This window comes from Eutrigla gurnardus, assembly GCF_963514095.1.
Source record: "Eutrigla gurnardus genome assembly, chromosome: 20".
Classification (NCBI taxonomy): domain Eukaryota; kingdom Metazoa; phylum Chordata; class Actinopteri; order Perciformes; family Triglidae; genus Eutrigla; species Eutrigla gurnardus.
Window position 1 is genome coordinate 12,153,160 of NC_139931.1, and position 17,112 is coordinate 12,170,271.

General features: G+C 44.9%; 1 protein-coding gene across 2 annotated transcripts in view; it reads right to left on the reverse strand.

Moving 5' to 3' along the window:
* Positions 1 to 673: 673 nt before the first annotated feature.
* The window catches only part of col5a3a (collagen, type V, alpha 3a), a 42,916-nt gene continuing 26,477 nt past the window's right edge, over positions 674 to 17,112 (reverse strand). For both annotated transcript variants that reach the window (XM_084036488.1, XM_084036487.1), the window contains 39 exons: positions 17,031 to 17,084; positions 16,824 to 16,931; positions 16,023 to 16,076; positions 15,634 to 15,687; positions 15,488 to 15,532; positions 15,224 to 15,277; positions 14,943 to 14,987; positions 14,745 to 14,798; positions 14,558 to 14,611; positions 14,238 to 14,291; positions 14,040 to 14,147; positions 13,630 to 13,719; positions 13,230 to 13,283; positions 12,937 to 13,044; positions 12,522 to 12,629; positions 12,294 to 12,347; positions 12,069 to 12,122; positions 11,857 to 11,964; positions 11,715 to 11,768; positions 8,989 to 9,042; positions 7,942 to 7,995; positions 7,779 to 7,832; positions 7,574 to 7,681; positions 7,418 to 7,471; positions 7,286 to 7,339; positions 7,078 to 7,131; positions 6,916 to 6,969; positions 6,705 to 6,812; positions 6,529 to 6,582; positions 6,316 to 6,369; positions 6,115 to 6,222; positions 5,977 to 6,030; positions 5,528 to 5,563; positions 5,033 to 5,086; positions 4,643 to 4,937; positions 4,366 to 4,478; positions 4,156 to 4,224; positions 3,066 to 3,299; positions 674 to 2,866 (listed from right to left, as the gene is read on the reverse strand). In XM_084036488.1, the coding sequence (XP_083892614.1) occupies positions 2,720 to 2,866; positions 3,066 to 3,299; positions 4,156 to 4,224; positions 4,366 to 4,478; positions 4,643 to 4,937; positions 5,033 to 5,086; positions 5,528 to 5,563; positions 5,977 to 6,030; positions 6,115 to 6,222; positions 6,316 to 6,369; positions 6,529 to 6,582; positions 6,705 to 6,812; positions 6,916 to 6,969; positions 7,078 to 7,131; positions 7,286 to 7,339; positions 7,418 to 7,471; positions 7,574 to 7,681; positions 7,779 to 7,832; positions 7,942 to 7,995; positions 8,989 to 9,042; positions 11,715 to 11,768; positions 11,857 to 11,964; positions 12,069 to 12,122; positions 12,294 to 12,347; positions 12,522 to 12,629; positions 12,937 to 13,044; positions 13,230 to 13,283; positions 13,630 to 13,719; positions 14,040 to 14,147; positions 14,238 to 14,291; positions 14,558 to 14,611; positions 14,745 to 14,798; positions 14,943 to 14,987; positions 15,224 to 15,277; positions 15,488 to 15,532; positions 15,634 to 15,687; positions 16,023 to 16,076; positions 16,824 to 16,931; positions 17,031 to 17,084 (3,126 nt within the window). In that variant the 3' untranslated portion in view covers positions 674 to 2,719. The remainder of the gene's footprint in view (positions 2,867 to 3,065; positions 3,300 to 4,155; positions 4,225 to 4,365; positions 4,479 to 4,642; positions 4,938 to 5,032; positions 5,087 to 5,527; positions 5,564 to 5,976; positions 6,031 to 6,114; positions 6,223 to 6,315; positions 6,370 to 6,528; positions 6,583 to 6,704; positions 6,813 to 6,915; positions 6,970 to 7,077; positions 7,132 to 7,285; positions 7,340 to 7,417; positions 7,472 to 7,573; positions 7,682 to 7,778; positions 7,833 to 7,941; positions 7,996 to 8,988; positions 9,043 to 11,714; positions 11,769 to 11,856; positions 11,965 to 12,068; positions 12,123 to 12,293; positions 12,348 to 12,521; positions 12,630 to 12,936; positions 13,045 to 13,229; positions 13,284 to 13,629; positions 13,720 to 14,039; positions 14,148 to 14,237; positions 14,292 to 14,557; positions 14,612 to 14,744; positions 14,799 to 14,942; positions 14,988 to 15,223; positions 15,278 to 15,487; positions 15,533 to 15,633; positions 15,688 to 16,022; positions 16,077 to 16,823; positions 16,932 to 17,030; positions 17,085 to 17,112) is intronic.

The following is a 17,112-nucleotide window of genomic DNA, read 5'->3' on the forward strand; positions in this document are numbered from 1 at the left end:
ATTCTGAGTTAGTGGCAACAGATGACCTTTCCTGGTCAAGAGCTTAGTGTGGTTAAAATTCAATTGAGTGGAAAGGAGCGGCAGGGAGGAAAAAAATAACATGGTAACCTTTATTCTGCCATTGAGTCTAACCTTGAACAGTAGGCCCCGACGGGGATGAGCGCCTTGTACTTTAATGTGTGGGAGAGAATAGCCTTTAAAGTGTGTGTGTGTGTGCGAATAGAGCAAAAAGCAATTATAGCATGTGTGTTTGTGGTAGCAACAGAGATAAAGAGAGAGTATGTGGAAGGGGTACGAAGAAATTCAGACACTTAAAGATAAATTAGCCATCGGGACATTAAACATTCCTTCACCAAACCGGCCAAATCTCCATGACTGCATTTCCTATCTTCAACCGTTTCCTGACCAACCCCTCGCGTCTGTCTCCTCTCCACTTTCCCTCTTGAGGCCTGAAACAGAGCTAATTGAAATAAATGAACTGGGGAGCAAATCAGGGTTGATTACATCGGCTGTGTGGGGATGCTGATTGCAAGCTTGTTGAGGGAATGTTGCAGACTAGTGGGGAATGAAGAGCCTTGTTTGTATATCACACTCTAACTGGACATCGCAGACAGCGCCATGCTCTCGTGGATGTTGTTAAAAACCCGCCCGAGAGAGTCTGGAGAGGGAAAAACATAACGGAGCGTTTTCTTGTTTGTTTTTATTCGCACATCAATTTTTTGACGAATGCATTTGTTTTTCATTCAGGCCTCAGAATAACTGTACAGTATAGAAAATTAGTACAACAAACACTATACACGGGGAAGGGGGGGCAGTGCAGGATTGGACAGGAGGAGAGGACTTAATCACTGGAGGGGTTTAAACGCTATGAAACAAATAGAACAGCAGGCGTAAATTACAAAATTACACACGTCGGGCACAGCTTACAGTTTGAGTCGGAGGAGGTAGACAGAGCATTACGATTTCATTTGCTGAGGGTAAAATCATCCATTAAATAGAATTTACATGCATACTGTATGTCATTTTTGTAATATTTCACCCGCTCCCATTCGTCTCTTTTTAAGCCGACATACAGCGACAGACTGTGGTAATGTCATCTCAAAACAAATCCCGGAGCTGCTCCGCACATTTTGAATAATGGAATAATGTGGCACTATAATGGCACCCATGGTAATTTAACTGGCATATGAGGACAGTTTTCGGATTCGCAGCTCCACAGTTTTTAAAGGTGATTTGAAAAGAAATGTGGGGGAAAAAAAAGTCTACAATGAATCAAGTTCCCAAAATGTTACCTGATGTCAACATTAACTCCAGTCTTGATGCAGTCATTTCTAGTTTAGGCAGACGGTTGTCTGTATTTGTTTAAGATGGATTTTCCCTTTAAACCCATCAACCACATTGCTCTGAAGTGTCCATAGCCTCCTCATTGGCACATGAAATTGGCACCATCAGCCAGAAGATGTGCAAAAAACACAGTAGACTAGTTCCCGGCCTCTCAGAGTTTTTTTTCGTGCTGCTCAAAGAGCAATAACCCTCTCCCTCTCTAGTCCTATAATCCTGCCCACAGAGACGCACAAACAATGTGACACAAACATAAGAGAATCATCTTTAGCACCACTGAAGAGCAAATCATGTCAAATGAACAGCAACATATTCTGTCGAACTTTCAACATATGAACAGAAAAAAAGGGGGGAAAACGGAAACCTCTGAATGGGGCGGAAAAGTGGAAAAAAGGTTCTGTCAGAATTTCTTTCAAGATATGCATGAAATGCCTCTTCATTAGACAACTGTAGTTAAGATTGGAGCTCATTTTAATCAACATGCTCTTAATTCTTGCCCTGAAATATCCCCAACCTAGTTGCTGAGGTATGTCGTAACATGTGCAGCGGAAAGGACGCTAGTCTGCAGAACCGTAGTCCTTGGAAACATGGAGGGCTCAAAAAGCTTATTATCAAGCCCATGGAGGGAAGCAGTCCAATAATGGGAAACAACCTTATCCGTTCAAGTAAGTGTCGGGTTCAATAACTAGCTACGCCTATTGAATACTAATCAATGTAATTCACTGGGCAAACTGCATTTGAAGGGTAAAAAGGACAATTCATCATTCCTGAGCACAAGACATTAATTATGGTGCTTGTGCGGAATTAATATCCTAGGCTAGTTCACAACTGCTATGCAATTGTCATTATAGTGAGAGCATGAGCATGCAAATGAGTATGACAACGTCTCTGATTTATTCGGTAGCAGTCTCTGTAAAACATTAGGTAGCAACTAGTTTATCCAAGGTCTGAATAGTCCCACTTAACCGAGCCGTCCCACAGAATGACAGACTGTTCCTCTCCGGGATCGGACAGATCTGTCTGTTTATTAGTGGTCATCGTTGAGTGGTGCAGTCCTCAGACTTCTAGAGGATCGATTGCAGCACACTCATACAGTGAGAGAAGAATAAATCAAAAACACTTAAAATTAAATATATCTAACTGGAATATTTCCCTTTGGTAAATGTGCTTTGTTCCCACTGGTCCTCTTTCTTGCCACTCTTCGTATTGTTGTAAAGCCATCAATGTCATTGGCTGTTGAAGAGTCTTAAATAAAATACCACAAACCCACCACATACAGGAACATGATATAATAAATATTGCTTGGGGCAGCGGTAAAAGTCCAGTTTCTTTTCTGAAAACTTGTGCAGGTCTCTTTTTGTTTGTTGTTGGCGAGCTGTTAACCAAGGAAGCATACTCGTCCGACTTGGAATCCAAACTTCTGGTTGCTAGTGCCAAAGTCCGCTGCAGCCACATCTATAATAGGGAGCAGCTCTGCCGAGGGGGAGTCGATCTCTAGAACAGTCCTTTCCTGACCTTTCCGGAACTGAAAGAGAAAAATGAAAGCCATTAGGAGAATTTGCTTGTTTTAATATAACTAACTGGCTCCCTCTCATATCTGGCCTAGATCCCTGTTTAGATCAGTGGTGGTATGGCTACCACAGCAACACAATAGATAAAGGTCCATTAAAGCTAATTCTTATTTTCCCAGCTAGTCCCATCCGCCGGCGTGTCCCTGCACTGACCTGGCATCCATCATGTACTGCGCTGATGAAGGGGCTTTTGGCTTGTGTCAGCTCCTCGTCATTGCTGCCCCGAAAGCGAAGGGCACGCTGGTGAGAGCGGGAGGCGCTATCAAACCAGCCTGCCGAGTTCTGGCAGGTGTAGGTGAAGCTCTGCTTGGCCGTGGCACTCAGTAGTTTCAGGAAGGTCAGCTGAACTACATGCACAGGATTCCCATCCCTGTCGCTGTAGGAGAACTGGATGACATGGATGCATAGAAATGAGTGTACTACACAGGCAGGGAAGTATACTATGTACTACAGACGCGTGATTAAAACAGCAGTACCCTTAAACTACACAAAATCTCACAAACAGCTTCTCTCAAAGACCTCTGAGCCTATAATCCTTCTCAGACAAATAGAAATTTGAACTTTAATTACATAATTTAAATTACAAATCTGCATTCTCTGTGATGATGAATAGCTTAACATAAGAAAGGGTGAAAATGTTGCATCACACCTTCAGAATCAGAACAGAAAGGGGAGTAGAATAGGCGGTAAGGAAATGAGGGAAAGAAAGGAAAAAAAACCCCTAAGAAGATCCAAGGGCTCTCTGTGAGAATGTCAGTGAATTGCAATTGTGCTGGCAGCTCTGTGATTATCTGAGAGTGTTATGAGACCTCTGATCAGGTGCACATGAAAGGCCAGTGCTCCGAGTGCGCTGCCCTGAATGCTAGTCAATGAGTGGGTTGGCAGTGGCTCTTGTGTGAGTCATCCACAATGCTGAAATCAACTTCTGGCAGCATCGAATCAGTTCTCTCATTGCACACGGACTAATAAATTGGTAGCAAATTATAGACTGTGCAAATATATAAAAATAATCCACTGAAAGCGTTCCACACGCAGTCATCTGCACATGGGTGGACACGCACGCATGCCTTCACATTCATGTGAACACACTCATACACATGCTTGCACCTCAATCATACACTCTCAATTAGGATGACTCATTTAGCTAAAGGAGACTGCGTGGCATTTGGAGCCAGCGTGGCATTTAGAGCCAGCTGAGACGGATGGTAGGAGGTTAGATTCCTTGTTTCGTTTTGTTTTGTACCTGCTTGCCTTTCCTGTATTGGCTGTACCAGCTTCCTGGCTTCTCTTTGTTCCACGCTGCTAATTTCACCTAGACACCATGAGAAAGGGAGAGAGGGGGGGAATGTTCAGTACATTTTAGGCTCAAGGGATATAGGGAGTGATTTTTACTCTGATGTAATTTGACGAGGTCGGCTTTGTAAAGGCTGACAGCAACAGATTGGAGACTTACATTTTCAATCCTCTTGTCGGGGTAGAGACACGTCTCGCCGTCAGCTGTGAAGTTACAGTATACCTTCATGGAGTCTCGGTGACAGCCCTGGTTAGGATCAATCCAGTAGTCTCCTACCAAGTGCAGGAAGAAAGGACACAAACACGTCGAGGGTTCAATCATGATAACAAGCAGCTGGTGAAATGATAAAGAGCTTGTGTTCCAGTTTTTCCGGGACTATTTTTTTGCTTGATAAAACATTAAAGGTGTTGAATTATGAAGCGATGCCTTTGCTAACCATCTTTGTAGTCAGGTTGGACCATCATGAGTTCTTTGCAGGTGCGGGCAGGGCTCTCAAAGGTTCCCAGGGGCCTCCTGATCATCTCCACTTCTGTTTTCATCGAAGAGAGGGTGGCAAAGACTTCTTCCATCCCCTCGGCGTCCTCCAGAGGCTGATCTCCCTGAAGGAACTCCTCCACATTCAGATCCTCCTCCCTGAATGGGGCTGCTCCTCCGGCCTGATCGGTGTGCCTTCGTCTCATCCCCCTGCCCTCCCTGATGGGCAGGAGCTCGATCATTGTCGCAGGGAGTCCCTGGAGGGAGCGCAGAGAGATGAGCAAGATGTGCAAGAGAAAGAAAGGGGTTAACACTGGCACTAAGAAGGCCATGCATGATTGGCAGTACTCACTGGGAGACCTGGGGGTCCAGCAAGGCCTGTATCCCCTCTGGGACCAACGATGCCCTGGAGAATAGAAGAGGACAAAACTTTTCATCAATCATGTCTCACCTGGAGCGTTTCTCTCACCACTTGGCTGGATCCCAGCTTTATCCGGGCAAATATGGCTGCTTGATAGGATTATCCAGCTGTGTGCATCAGCACTCTGTGGTCAAAGCTTTGGCTCTCAAGACACATTATAGTGGTTTTTCATAACATCGCACATACCAGAACCAAATCCTATTAAAAGGGCGCGATGGAAAAAATCACACACAAGGCAAGCGTGGCGGTACAGCAGGCTTCCAGTTCCAAAGACACGCGGTAAACACAGTGGAGCATTATGATTATGAACACATTCATGCCAACAAACCGACTTTTTCCTCTCTTCCCCAGCATATGTTCCCAGCAGCTGCTTAGCAAACTGAGGTGTGAATGCAGCAATGGCAGTGTATAAATAAGACAGATTACCATTTCTCCCTTCGATCCCTTCTCGCCAAGCGTGCCCTGAGAGTGGAGAGAAGGAGGACGTAAGCATTAAAATCATGAATAAAATCAAATAAACGCTTAGAAAATGATCGGATTACTCAAGTGAGCGCTGTAAAATCCAAATCATCTATCACCGGAAAATCAGGCATCTGCTTTACCGACAGGGCAGGCTATGGTCAAAAGTATTACTTTCATTAGGGAGTAACAAAGAGTAATAACAGGAATGTGTGCACGCTCGATAAAACCGGGCTTACTGCATCTCTCAGGAATCATCCTCTACATCTCTGAGATCCACATTTTATATGCCCATAAATTAGTAATCATTGAGTTTCACTGATGATTAACACTCAAATGTCAAATCATGTGTGGGAGTTGAAAACATACACTGTAGAATAGCATATAGAAATGGGCGTAACAGCTATGTGACTTACAGGCAGTCCAGGTGGTCCCAGTGGGCCATTGGGACCATGCGAGCCACTCGTACCCTATAGACAAGAATATCTTGTTATTGAACTGAACCTCCTTTGTGAAGCAGTATGTCAGAGTTGTCAAGTTGCAACCAAATGTACCTCGTCTCCTTTCGTCCCTGGTGTACCCTGATTCCCTGGAAGGCCTCTATCTCCCTTCTCTCCACCTTCTCCTGGGGGGCCAATTAGACCGATCAATCCGCCATGACCCTGCAGACAGAGACATGGGTCATCAGTATTGTTGCCCAGGTTATACACAAGTATTGTACATAGTGTTCTCTCTGTTGAGGGCTAAATACTCACTTTATCTCCCTTGTTTCCTGGGTCTCCTCTTAATCCTGGAAGTCCTGGTGGCCCCTGTTAATAATGGCAGATGTATTATTTGGTCAATGCAGTAAACTCTGGACATGAAGTATGATTAGGTTGTGTTGGGTTTGAATCCTGATTAATTGATACAAATCCCCCCCCCCCCCCCCCCCCCCCCTCTCCATTTACAGCTTATTATAAGGATCTTACAATTGGTCCTGGAGGTCCAGTTTGTCCTGGTGGCCCATGTAAGCCTTGCTCACCCTAGAAAAGAAACACAAGAATTAGCTGGGAATGATTAAACACAAATACCAACAAAACCTCGTGTTCTGACGAGTACTAGCTTCAGACCAATGTTAAAGTAACATTTTACGTTGTGTACTGACCCCTGGACCTGGGATGCCTCGAAGACCTTCTGGACCAGATCTCCCTGGATGCCCTTGTGGTCCCACTGGGCCCGTCTTCCCCACGGAACCCTGGGTTCCTGTCGTCCCCTACAGAGCAGAGAGACAGCCAGACGGCAAGGCATTAGGACCAAAAAGGCTGTTCGAAGGCCCCATACACAACCTGGAGCTCAGTGACGGCAGTTAGCCTTACCTTGGCCCCCTTCGTGCCTTGCTTCCCTTCTTTCCCTGCAGCGCCTACATGACCCTGCAGGTCGAGAAAGACAGTGTTCCTGACAAAAGCTATTGCCTGCAATCCAACACACATATAGAGTACATACACATGATGTCTACACCAAAACATATGTTAGCTCACCCTCCGTCCAGGAGGTCCTGAAGGACCTGGCTCTCCAGAGGCTCCTGGAGGTCCCTGCAGAGAACAGAGACACGTTAAAACAGAAACACATTCCCATCAGTTACTAAATACGTCAATGTGTCACATAGAATACATACTTCAGCTTAGCATGCTAGAGCTGCTACTGTTTTCAACAATTACAAGAAGTAGGGGGGTAAACACTGCTTACTGCTTTGCCAGGTTCTCCATTGTCTCCTTTAGACCCTGGTCCACCATCTACTCCCTGGGTGAAAAAATGTCTTGTATAAGAAATGATCAAACAATAAGTTAATGACAAAACAATAATTACAATAATACTCACATTTATACCAGTTTCTCCACGAGGTCCTGAGTCTCCGGGGAATCCAATAGGACCCTGTGAGTAGAAACAGTGAGTTAGAAACTATACATGGCAATAACAGTCTGACCGACAACCACAGCAAGGAAAAGTCCCTGATCCAGAGAGACGAAGACTCACAAAGTTGCCTTTGGGTCCGTCCTCCCCTGGTGTTCCTCTTGGTCCTGGAGGTCCAGCTGCACCGGGAGGGCCAAAGTCACCCTTTTCCCCGACATCGCCTTTACCACCCTGGGGCAACAGCACGTAAAATGATAATCAATGACAGGGCAAAGAAAGGATATTGTTGAGCAAGATGGGAAGGAAGGATAGAAGTAACGTCTCTTACAGAAATGCCAGCCTCTCCAACTGACCCAGGGTTCCCAGCTTCTCCGTCCTCGCCCTGGTAGACAAGAAACACACACAAGATAAACACACACACATTCACACCACCATTCTGCTCTGCGTGTGTCGAGGTGCCCGCTGCGTCGTTGCTAATGAGAAATGCTAACCTTCTCTCCAACCATTCCAGGCTGACCGACTCCACCGGTCATTCCAGGTGGGCCCTGTGGAGAAGAGGGAACAGCTTGAACCAAAACATCATACAAGGTCAAGTTTGAAATATTAATTTGATGTTTGCGAAACAAAGTTATCGGTGCAGTTTCTTTTTGTTGTTGTTGGTCAGCAATTCTGCTCACAGAACGCTGAAAGTGGAACAGAATTATCATAACACAAGGAGAAATACTGTCAGGTTTGCGCTGCAGATAGTTCCTGAGTCACACAGTAGCCCCCCCCTCCCCCCGATCAGTTTGTTTGTACGTGCATCGGTGTGCCAGTGTGTTGTGCTTTGTGTCTGGAGACGAACCCAGTAAAAGCATGTCTTCGGTAGAGTGCACAAACATGAGAGCTAAGTACATCCACGCACCAAGACTGAGCTCCTGCTGTCACTGCTCTCCTCGCATGCCATCCCACCACCATTTCCCTCCTCTTTCACGATTCCTGTATCAATCCATTTATGGATCCCACTTTCTCTGCACCGCTGTATTGCCATGCTTCCCGTGATGAGGCACTATAGCATGGCTCATACAGATCTTTGCAGCTTGCTGCTGAATAATTGACTGGTGTGAGAGGCTGCAGAGAGACGGCCATTACTAGAGGTAAATATAACTGCCTCTCAGGGATGATAGTCTAATACTTCTTAATGATTCATAGAGCAGTAAATATAACTCCCTCCAAGGGATTACATCCTAATACTGTTTAATAATTCAAGTTTCAAAAGCAATGGAGGGTATGTGGCAGGAAGTGTTCAAATGAGGAGACTGTATGTGAAGAGAGAAAATACAAAGTATATGTTGTGTGAAATTTAGATAATGCTGTGTGCTGAATGGAGGTATTCTTGATTCCAAAGCTGATACACCATCATGACGGTAACGAAAAACACAACCATTCTTATTTTCCGGCGGTTATACATTAAAGAAAGCATGATACACAGTGTTCCTTTTAAATTAAATTAAGAAAATTCATGATTTAGCCTTAAAAAAAAAATGTGTGCACTCTACCTCTCCACCAACGGAGCCCTGAGGGCCTCGTGGGCCGTGCTGTCCTGGAGGCCCCTGTGGAGAGAGAAATGAAATGTCTCAGTGGGACATCAGCACAGACAACAAGGACAACAGCATCAATAAGACACATGTGGAAATACAAAGTGAATGTGAGCTAGGGTTTGGGATATAGCCTCCTAAATTAAATGAGTGTTAAAAGTCAGACCATGGTGGATTGCTGATGCAATGGCCCCAGTATCTATGATCATTATCGTTGTGACATGATGAAGACATCCAGACAGGTCATTACCCTCAATATGACACAAGCTCTGAGTACCTCCCCCCCCTCCCCCCTCCCCATCTCTCTCATCCGCTCATATTAATAAGAAACCTCTAGCCTGTGATGTGCTAGACCATACTCTCAGAGCCACGGTAACAGCATGTCATTTGACTCTTCTTTGCGGCTCCAGAGAGAGAGCGCGGAGAGCAATTAATCCTAACTGTGCTCGGCTTCAGTTTCAGCTGAGGAGATGTGGAGCTGTGCTCCGAATCACTCCGAAGACTTGGAAGGAGCCTTGTGTTGTAAAGACAGTGAGACAGATAGACAGACATTTTGCCCAGAGAGAGAGTGACTGTGTGGGACTAGAGGAAACATATATCCTTCTGGCGGAGAGATACTTGAGCATTAGAGGGGAGAATTCTGTGATCCGCAACCCTCACACATGAATGAACCTTCCCCACAGAGTCGTCAGCATCTCTCTCTCTCTCCCTCTCTTGTTTCGGTTCCATTCTGATTCCCTCCCTAATCTGGCTGTGGAGAAGAGGGGCTATAGAGAATCTTGTTGAGCGTGTGTTCATGGTTGACAGCGTAGTGAGATGACTGTCACAAAGGAGGATGCTCATTAGTCAGCCAAGGCTGAGGCTAATCTGATTAGCAGCTGTCACACCGTCTTCCTGCTTCACAATCGGCGCCCCGCCTCTTCCTTCCTCTGCACTGCTTCGCCGCATCCCCGCTCTAACTCTCTCTCCCTCTTTTCTTTTTGATCCTTTTCTTCCAAACGTACAGGACCACCTCTTCTTTCTGCGAGCTCGTCTTTCTCACACGTGAAGTCATTGTTTACCGTCATTCACGCTAAGCCTTGAAGATCCATCACGCATTGAAAGAATGAGTGGGGATTGTTATTGGTGCGAGGGTTTCTGTTTGGCATCATAATCGTGGATATCAGTGTTTTGGGGATAAGAAGATACAGCCATTGCCAACAGACAAAGAATTAGTGTTTTTTACTCCAAGGCTGCATACGAACATATGCTGCGATGGTAATACGGTTGACTAGTTTGCCGCTACTTAGCAGAGCTAATGTGGGATGTTCATTGCTGTGACTAACACCTCGAAACCCCACACAAAGTGTGAGCATTGTTCACTTTCACCATTGTGATATGACTTTGCATTCTTGCTCACTGGCGGGGTTTATTCATATTACCGTTATTAATAACACTTTTCCTTTTTAAGACCATAACTTTTTCCGCTTTGATGAAGCCGATTAGAACGTCGGGTGTCGAGAGTCATCAAGGCTACTTCAATGGAAACACAGCTCTTCGTCATCGGGGGGGCAGAGTAGTTAAATCCATGTTTATTTTTGTGCTTCACACTAGGCTGCTCTTTTGGTGCAAAAAGACGACTGACTATAAAGGTCTGTCAACACCTCTTTGTACACCCAGCGTCTAAATGATGCTCTATGGTGGTAAATGTTAATAATAATTGGCAGAAAAAAAGGTTTGAATCCCAAGTTTGACATCCAGCAGCACAGACAACAGAACAAACAAAATATGTGGCACTGATGGACGTTTAAAGAGCTGTGTTTTGTTATTTGTGTATCAACTTTAGTTCCTAGACAGCTGGAACCTTCAAGCTTTACAATGCTGTACTAAAACAGGCCAGGTAGCTTCTTTAAAACAAGAACATTTCTCCTCTCTCCTCATTAACAGCCTTTTGTTTCTAAAATAGGCTGTCAGAAAATCGAGTTTTACATCTTAAGAAATAAAAGTTACCCATGACACGTTTGTATTACAGCACTTCTCTGTTGTGAAGATGCATTCTTTATTACATTGGGATTGCATTAACATGTCTTTCTTCTGACAGTGACCTGTTTTAATAATAGCTAACTCATTGTTATTGGGCTGCATTATGTGAAGGCACTGAAGTCAACACACTCAACGTGTCATCATGCTCCTAAATGGAGTGTTATTATAATATTGTACAGTACTGCACCCTCTTGATCTTGCTAAACTGTGCGCATCATGTCATTTTTTAAACAAAGGGGGATGTTCTTTGTCGGCTTCTTGGATATAACTTTGACATGCATTAATGCATTAATCAAACGTTGTGAGAGGCTCATGTTTTACAATACACAAGTGTTCAGAAACTGAAATACAGCATTGTATTCCCTAAATATTCTTTGTAAATAATTAATTGTTTTTCTACTACGGAATGCATGTATTTACATGTTTGATCTTCAAAAAGATTCAGTAAGCTGCTCTGATACTGGAGAGAAAATGAAAAGCGGAGAAACGTAGGGTTTCGGAAAGTGAAGAAAAGTCAATATCGGACCAAAGTGTCAACAATCCTGAACAAGGGGTGTGAGATGTCAGTGAAGTGGTGTTGAGAACAGAGCTGAGATTGGCACTGGACCATAGCAGTACACTTGAGATGAGTGATGTATGTGCTGAGATTGCTGAACTGTACTCACCATTGAGCCAACGTGGCCACTGTCACCCTTGTCCCCTGGTGGTCCTGGCATTCCCTACGAGTGAAGATATGGTCAGCAATGCAGTCTCAGGCATGAAATGGAAAGAGATGTCAAAATGTTTGGAGTTGATAGTGAGTCTTACCTGTAGTCCAGAAGGACCAGATGCTCCCTTAAAGCCTCGGACTCCTTCATCTCCTTTGGCCCCGTTCATGCCCTGCTGCCCACGAGGACCTGGCTCACCATCTGCACCCTAAAATATACACCGATCGATCACCTGTTAACACTGCACAAGCTAAACCAGCTCACTACACAACGATCTGTATTTTAATAATGCATATAGTTTTTGTAACATACTGCCGGTCCATTTTGGCCCACAGGTCCTTGGCTTCCAACAGGTCCTGGGGGTCCCTGGAAAAACAGAGGGATAATTAAAAACGCATTCACTGAAGGAAAGACATGATTAAAACCATCTGCTCATTCCACCAGATGATGCACATCCAGGTAAATAGCAGTTTGTCCTCTACCTCCTGGTGATGCCAGACACCGATGTGATGTTGGGACTATAAAACTCGTACTCACAGATTCTCCTTTGTCTCCCTTGCCGCCCTTCTGGCCCGGTCCTCCTGTCTCTCCCTGTGGGGACACATGCACACATGTGAGCATACACACGAAGAAAAAAAATCACACTTCAAGGTTGAATCACTGGCCCTACACCCAAAATGATCAAAAAACACACAAAACTACAACTATAACATCTCCGTGTGAGCCCATTATCTCATAATCCTCCCATGTGTCCAATATGACTACCTTGTCTCCGTCCTCTCCTGGAGGCCCAGGAGATCCGGCAGCCCCTGGGAGCCCCACAGGTCCAGTTTCCCCGTCATGCCCAGCTGGACCCACGGGCCCTTTCTCTCCCTAGGGAACAGATGGGAAAACAGCACACATCTAGCAAATGCTTATTATCCTCATATAGCAGCATGACACTTTGATTAATGCATCATAGCAGGAAGGAAACTTGCACCCAATAAAGCAGGCTTGATCATATTCATATTTTCCCCCCCGCCGTCTCCTGTACCTCTCTCCTGCTCTGCGTCTCATAATGACACATTCCAAAGCGAGAGCACATGTCGTTTAATACCAAATGGTGGGAGGTGATGATACAGTATGTGTTAGAGGACAAGGTTGCCGAAGAAACAAAATTAGACAATGTTCCGAAACTTACTGGCTCGCCTTTCTCTCCCATCGGCCCAGCGGGACCGACGCCGCCGGGCCTACCTGGCTGGCCAATACTGCCAGCCGACCCAGCGGGGCCCCTCTCTCCAGTAGCACCCTGAAAATAAGAAGAGATAGAGACGTGAGGTGAGCTGTCACATGATTCAGTCTTTGATTTAATGTGGCGGTCACGATCATTGATCACCATGGAAACAGCCTCGTGCTGCATATGTCCTAGCATTCTATACAACATAGAAGCTTGGCAGAGAGTAGAGGATGGGATGGAAAGAAATGCAGACTTACAGTAGATCCTGCAACACCAGGTAGACCCTCTCCACCCTTCAGACCTGCAGGACCCTGGAGAGACACAGACACAACCACATCCATCACAAGATTTACCATCAGTGAAGAGAGTTTTAGGTGACCAAACATTTTATATTTAATTTTAATAAACTGAAAGCACTCAGGCTGTAAGACGAAAAAATTAGTGACACGCCCTAAATGCAGACCCTGCTTTGTCATGTGTTAAACTCTAAATGGGTCCATAATTAACTAAATTAACATCAGAGAAATTAACCAGAGGCGTCACACCCTGATGGCCATTAGAAAGATTGCAGGTTTATTGGCTTAACCTTTCAGACCCAGAGATTGCCGCCTTGTTGATAGTGAGAGATGGTGAGACTTTGAGAGGTATGAAAGTTACCATTGCACCAGGGGTCCCTCTGCTCCCTCTAAAGCCTTGCAGCCCACCAGGGCCACTTTTCCCTGAGGCTCCTGATGGACCTGGGTCGCCCTGGAAACCACACATACACACACACATATGATTAGATATAAGGCTAGTAGCCAGCAGACAGCAGGCCCTTATGCAGTCATAAATCATACCAACCAGCATGTGACAACAAGAAGCATCATTTATCTTTTATGAGCCATAATACACTCAACACCGTGAGGTTTCCTCTGTTATTTATTAGCAAATTAGAGGGTAGGATGAGACCCAGGAGATAAGATATGCAGACAGTGCTGAGAGAGTCCTTGGGCTTTATCTAATAAAACAGTAATGAGGTGATGCTGGTAAGTGATTATCATCCTGACATTATGATGAAAACTGCTCACCTTGGCACCCTCCTTTCCAGCAGGTCCTGGTAAACCATGCTCACCCGGTGGTCCAGGTGAGCCTGGATGACCTCTGTCTCCAGTTGGTCCTGTCTCGCCAGATTTGCCCTGAGTAGAAGCAACCACGTAACTAAACAAACGATCTGAACACTTCTGTGCTTCAGAACCAACAAACATACCGTGGGTCGAGCGTCTTACCTGTGGTCCTACAACTCCGGTGGGGCCAGGGGGGCCATTTTTGCCTTGGAAGCCCTGCAAAATGAAGACAAGTGAGTCTGGTTGAAATGGAGGCGGTAGGATGCACACAGGGCAGGGGGTTTAAGATTTAGATGAGGCCTCTCCACCTGCACTCTGACTTCAGGAATAATACGTAACAGTGCTGAAGTCATAGCTGCATGTGTTATAGCAGTGTTGGCACATGCAGTAGATAATGCTGACTCTCAGCTCTCTGACAAGTTAATGCTGGGATGTGCAAAAATACTAAATATGAAGCTTTATTGAGATCGAAAGTGACTCACCGGTTCGCCTCTCTGGCCCGGATGACCTGGTATTCCATCTTTTCCAGGTGGACCCTGAAAGGCAAGCATTTTCTTACATCATTGTAACACACATAATCAAATGTGAGCATAAAATGTGGGATGAGGTAAAAACTAGTGCCATTAAAACACAGGGCAATCACTATACAGTACATCTTAGCCCACTCACATTAGGCCCTCTAGTTCCTGGTTCACCGTTTCTTCCTTGTGGTCCTTGGGGGCCCTAGAAACAACAACACAGACCGGTTCAAAACCCTGATTGTAATTTCTGGTGCTTATTTATGAGACTGTATCTTTGATGCAAAGGCATGTTTTTCAAGCTTTACATGTATAGTCCTATTTAGGCACTGTATTATCAAAAGGTTACCAGTTCTCCAGTGGAACCTTGGGAACCGTCTTGTCCAGCAGAACCCTACCAGGGGGACAAGGCAGGGGACATAAAGACACAAAAACATTTTTAGTCTTCTGCCCGCCAACAAAGCTTTTACTTTCCCAAGAAAGTCCAAGACAGTCGCTTCTCACTGCAACAGATGGGCTGTCGTCTAGAAGCAACAACCAGTTCCAAATTGGTCGGTGCATTCATTCATATTTATGTGACAGCCAGTTGTGTGTTTATGAGACTGTGTGTGTGTGTGAGTCTAGGCCCACCTTTTCTCCAGGCTTGCCAGTAGGCCCCTTTGCTCCTCTTCCCCCCCTGGCTCCCTATCGGAAAACAAACATTCTGATTAGCACATGTATAACTCATCTGTAGGTGGAAGATTAATGTCTGGTGATGTAAAAACACTGCAAAGATGTAACAGTGTTGCCTCCCACAAGCTGTGGCAAACGGATGGTATCTCATTAGAGCAAATACAGCTTTAAACAGAGAGAAAGACACAGTGGTATAGGTGTGGCACATAACTCTGTACTCACATTAGGACCTCTTTGGCCCCCGGGCCCTGACTGACCAGCTGGACCCTGCATTGTAGAGGTTAACAATTATTTATCAGCTCCCGGGCAGAAAAGTTTACTTATGCTGAAGCAGTCAGAATGGGATCAAAAGTCACCACAGTCCTCACCCTTCGTCCTTTCTCTCCCGAGACCCCGGCCCCACCAGGGAAGCCAAGTGATCCCTGGGGACACACGTAGAGGTTAATCAGCCATCCTTCCATCACACATCACCCCCGATGCCCCATTAACGTATAATTAACTACTGTATCAAATTAAAGCAAATCTAATCCGTGAGCCCAACACGGCCTTAAATACACCATTCATCAACGTGTAATGAATTGATGTCACTAATTAACTATTAATAAAATAGCCTTTTTTAATAACCCATTTATCATCTTTATTTTTAATCAGACAGGAAACAGTGCAGCCAAAGAGGCACATCTTGCCGGTTAATGCTCTGATAAAGGAACCAGAGGACACATTAAATGATCATAATAGCTCATCAGTGCCAAATCACCTTAGGACCTTGTCTCCCTGGGTATCCTGGCAATCCAGGCACACCAAGCTTACCCTGCAGAATACGTGGGGAGGAAGTAAGAGAAATATTAAAGAGAGGTGTGCATGAAAAGTGTTTCATTACGATGTTTATGACATACTGCTGACTATGCAAGCACCAATACAGCAGGATATCTTCAAATGGATGCATATAGTGATGACAGAAAGATTAAATGCTTAAAGCGGTGGCAGCTTTGCCTTAGGAATGGGCTGCAACCAGATGTAATAAATGTGACGGCATTAAAATCCATATGTTCAGTATTTCAGGGATGCAACTCCACCGCCTAACATTATCACGCCTGGAGCAGCCCAATGCAGGTTTAGGTCATGGTTTTTGTTACGTCTCAGTAATAATGGGATGATAGTTTAGTACTGTGGTGACATTAATGGGGTAATATTGGGTGATTGAGTTTAGTTCGGTCTCTGTACTAAAGTGAGGTTCTATCGCAGAGCTCTGTTTGACCACAGACCGCCTAAATATGTTTTATCTCTTTAGGTTTTATTTCTGATTCAGGAGGAGAATCTCAACATTCATTGGCTTTTGAGTCAATGCGTCACACAAATTTTGTCTAATTCTTTGCAATAGTATCCAATGGTGCTGCAGTGTGAACATGCCTTTAGAAAGGTAACCATATTGTTATCAAAACATTACTATACTATTACTAAGAAGTATTTTTTTAATGTGTTATCCATTATGATTACCCCGTTACCTTCATTTCAGTATTACCTGATTATTACTTTGGTAATAACATGGAAAATGTACCTTCTCGCCAGCAATCCCATTGGCTCCTGAATCTCCCAGGAGTCCTGTTTGGCCCTTTGGCCCCTCTGGCCCATCCTCTCCATGAGCACCAATAGCTCCATTATCACCCTAAAGTCAAGAATGGGGGAAGATGGGAAGTTAAAAATGTCATCTCCACTCCAATAGAGAATAATAGAGAATATGATTGTGATTTGTGGGTGCCCTCACCTTGTCTCCCGTGATGCCCATGTCACCTTTGAACCCAGGGAAGCCATCTTCTCCCTGCGATGCATGGAAACAAAGCGCTGAT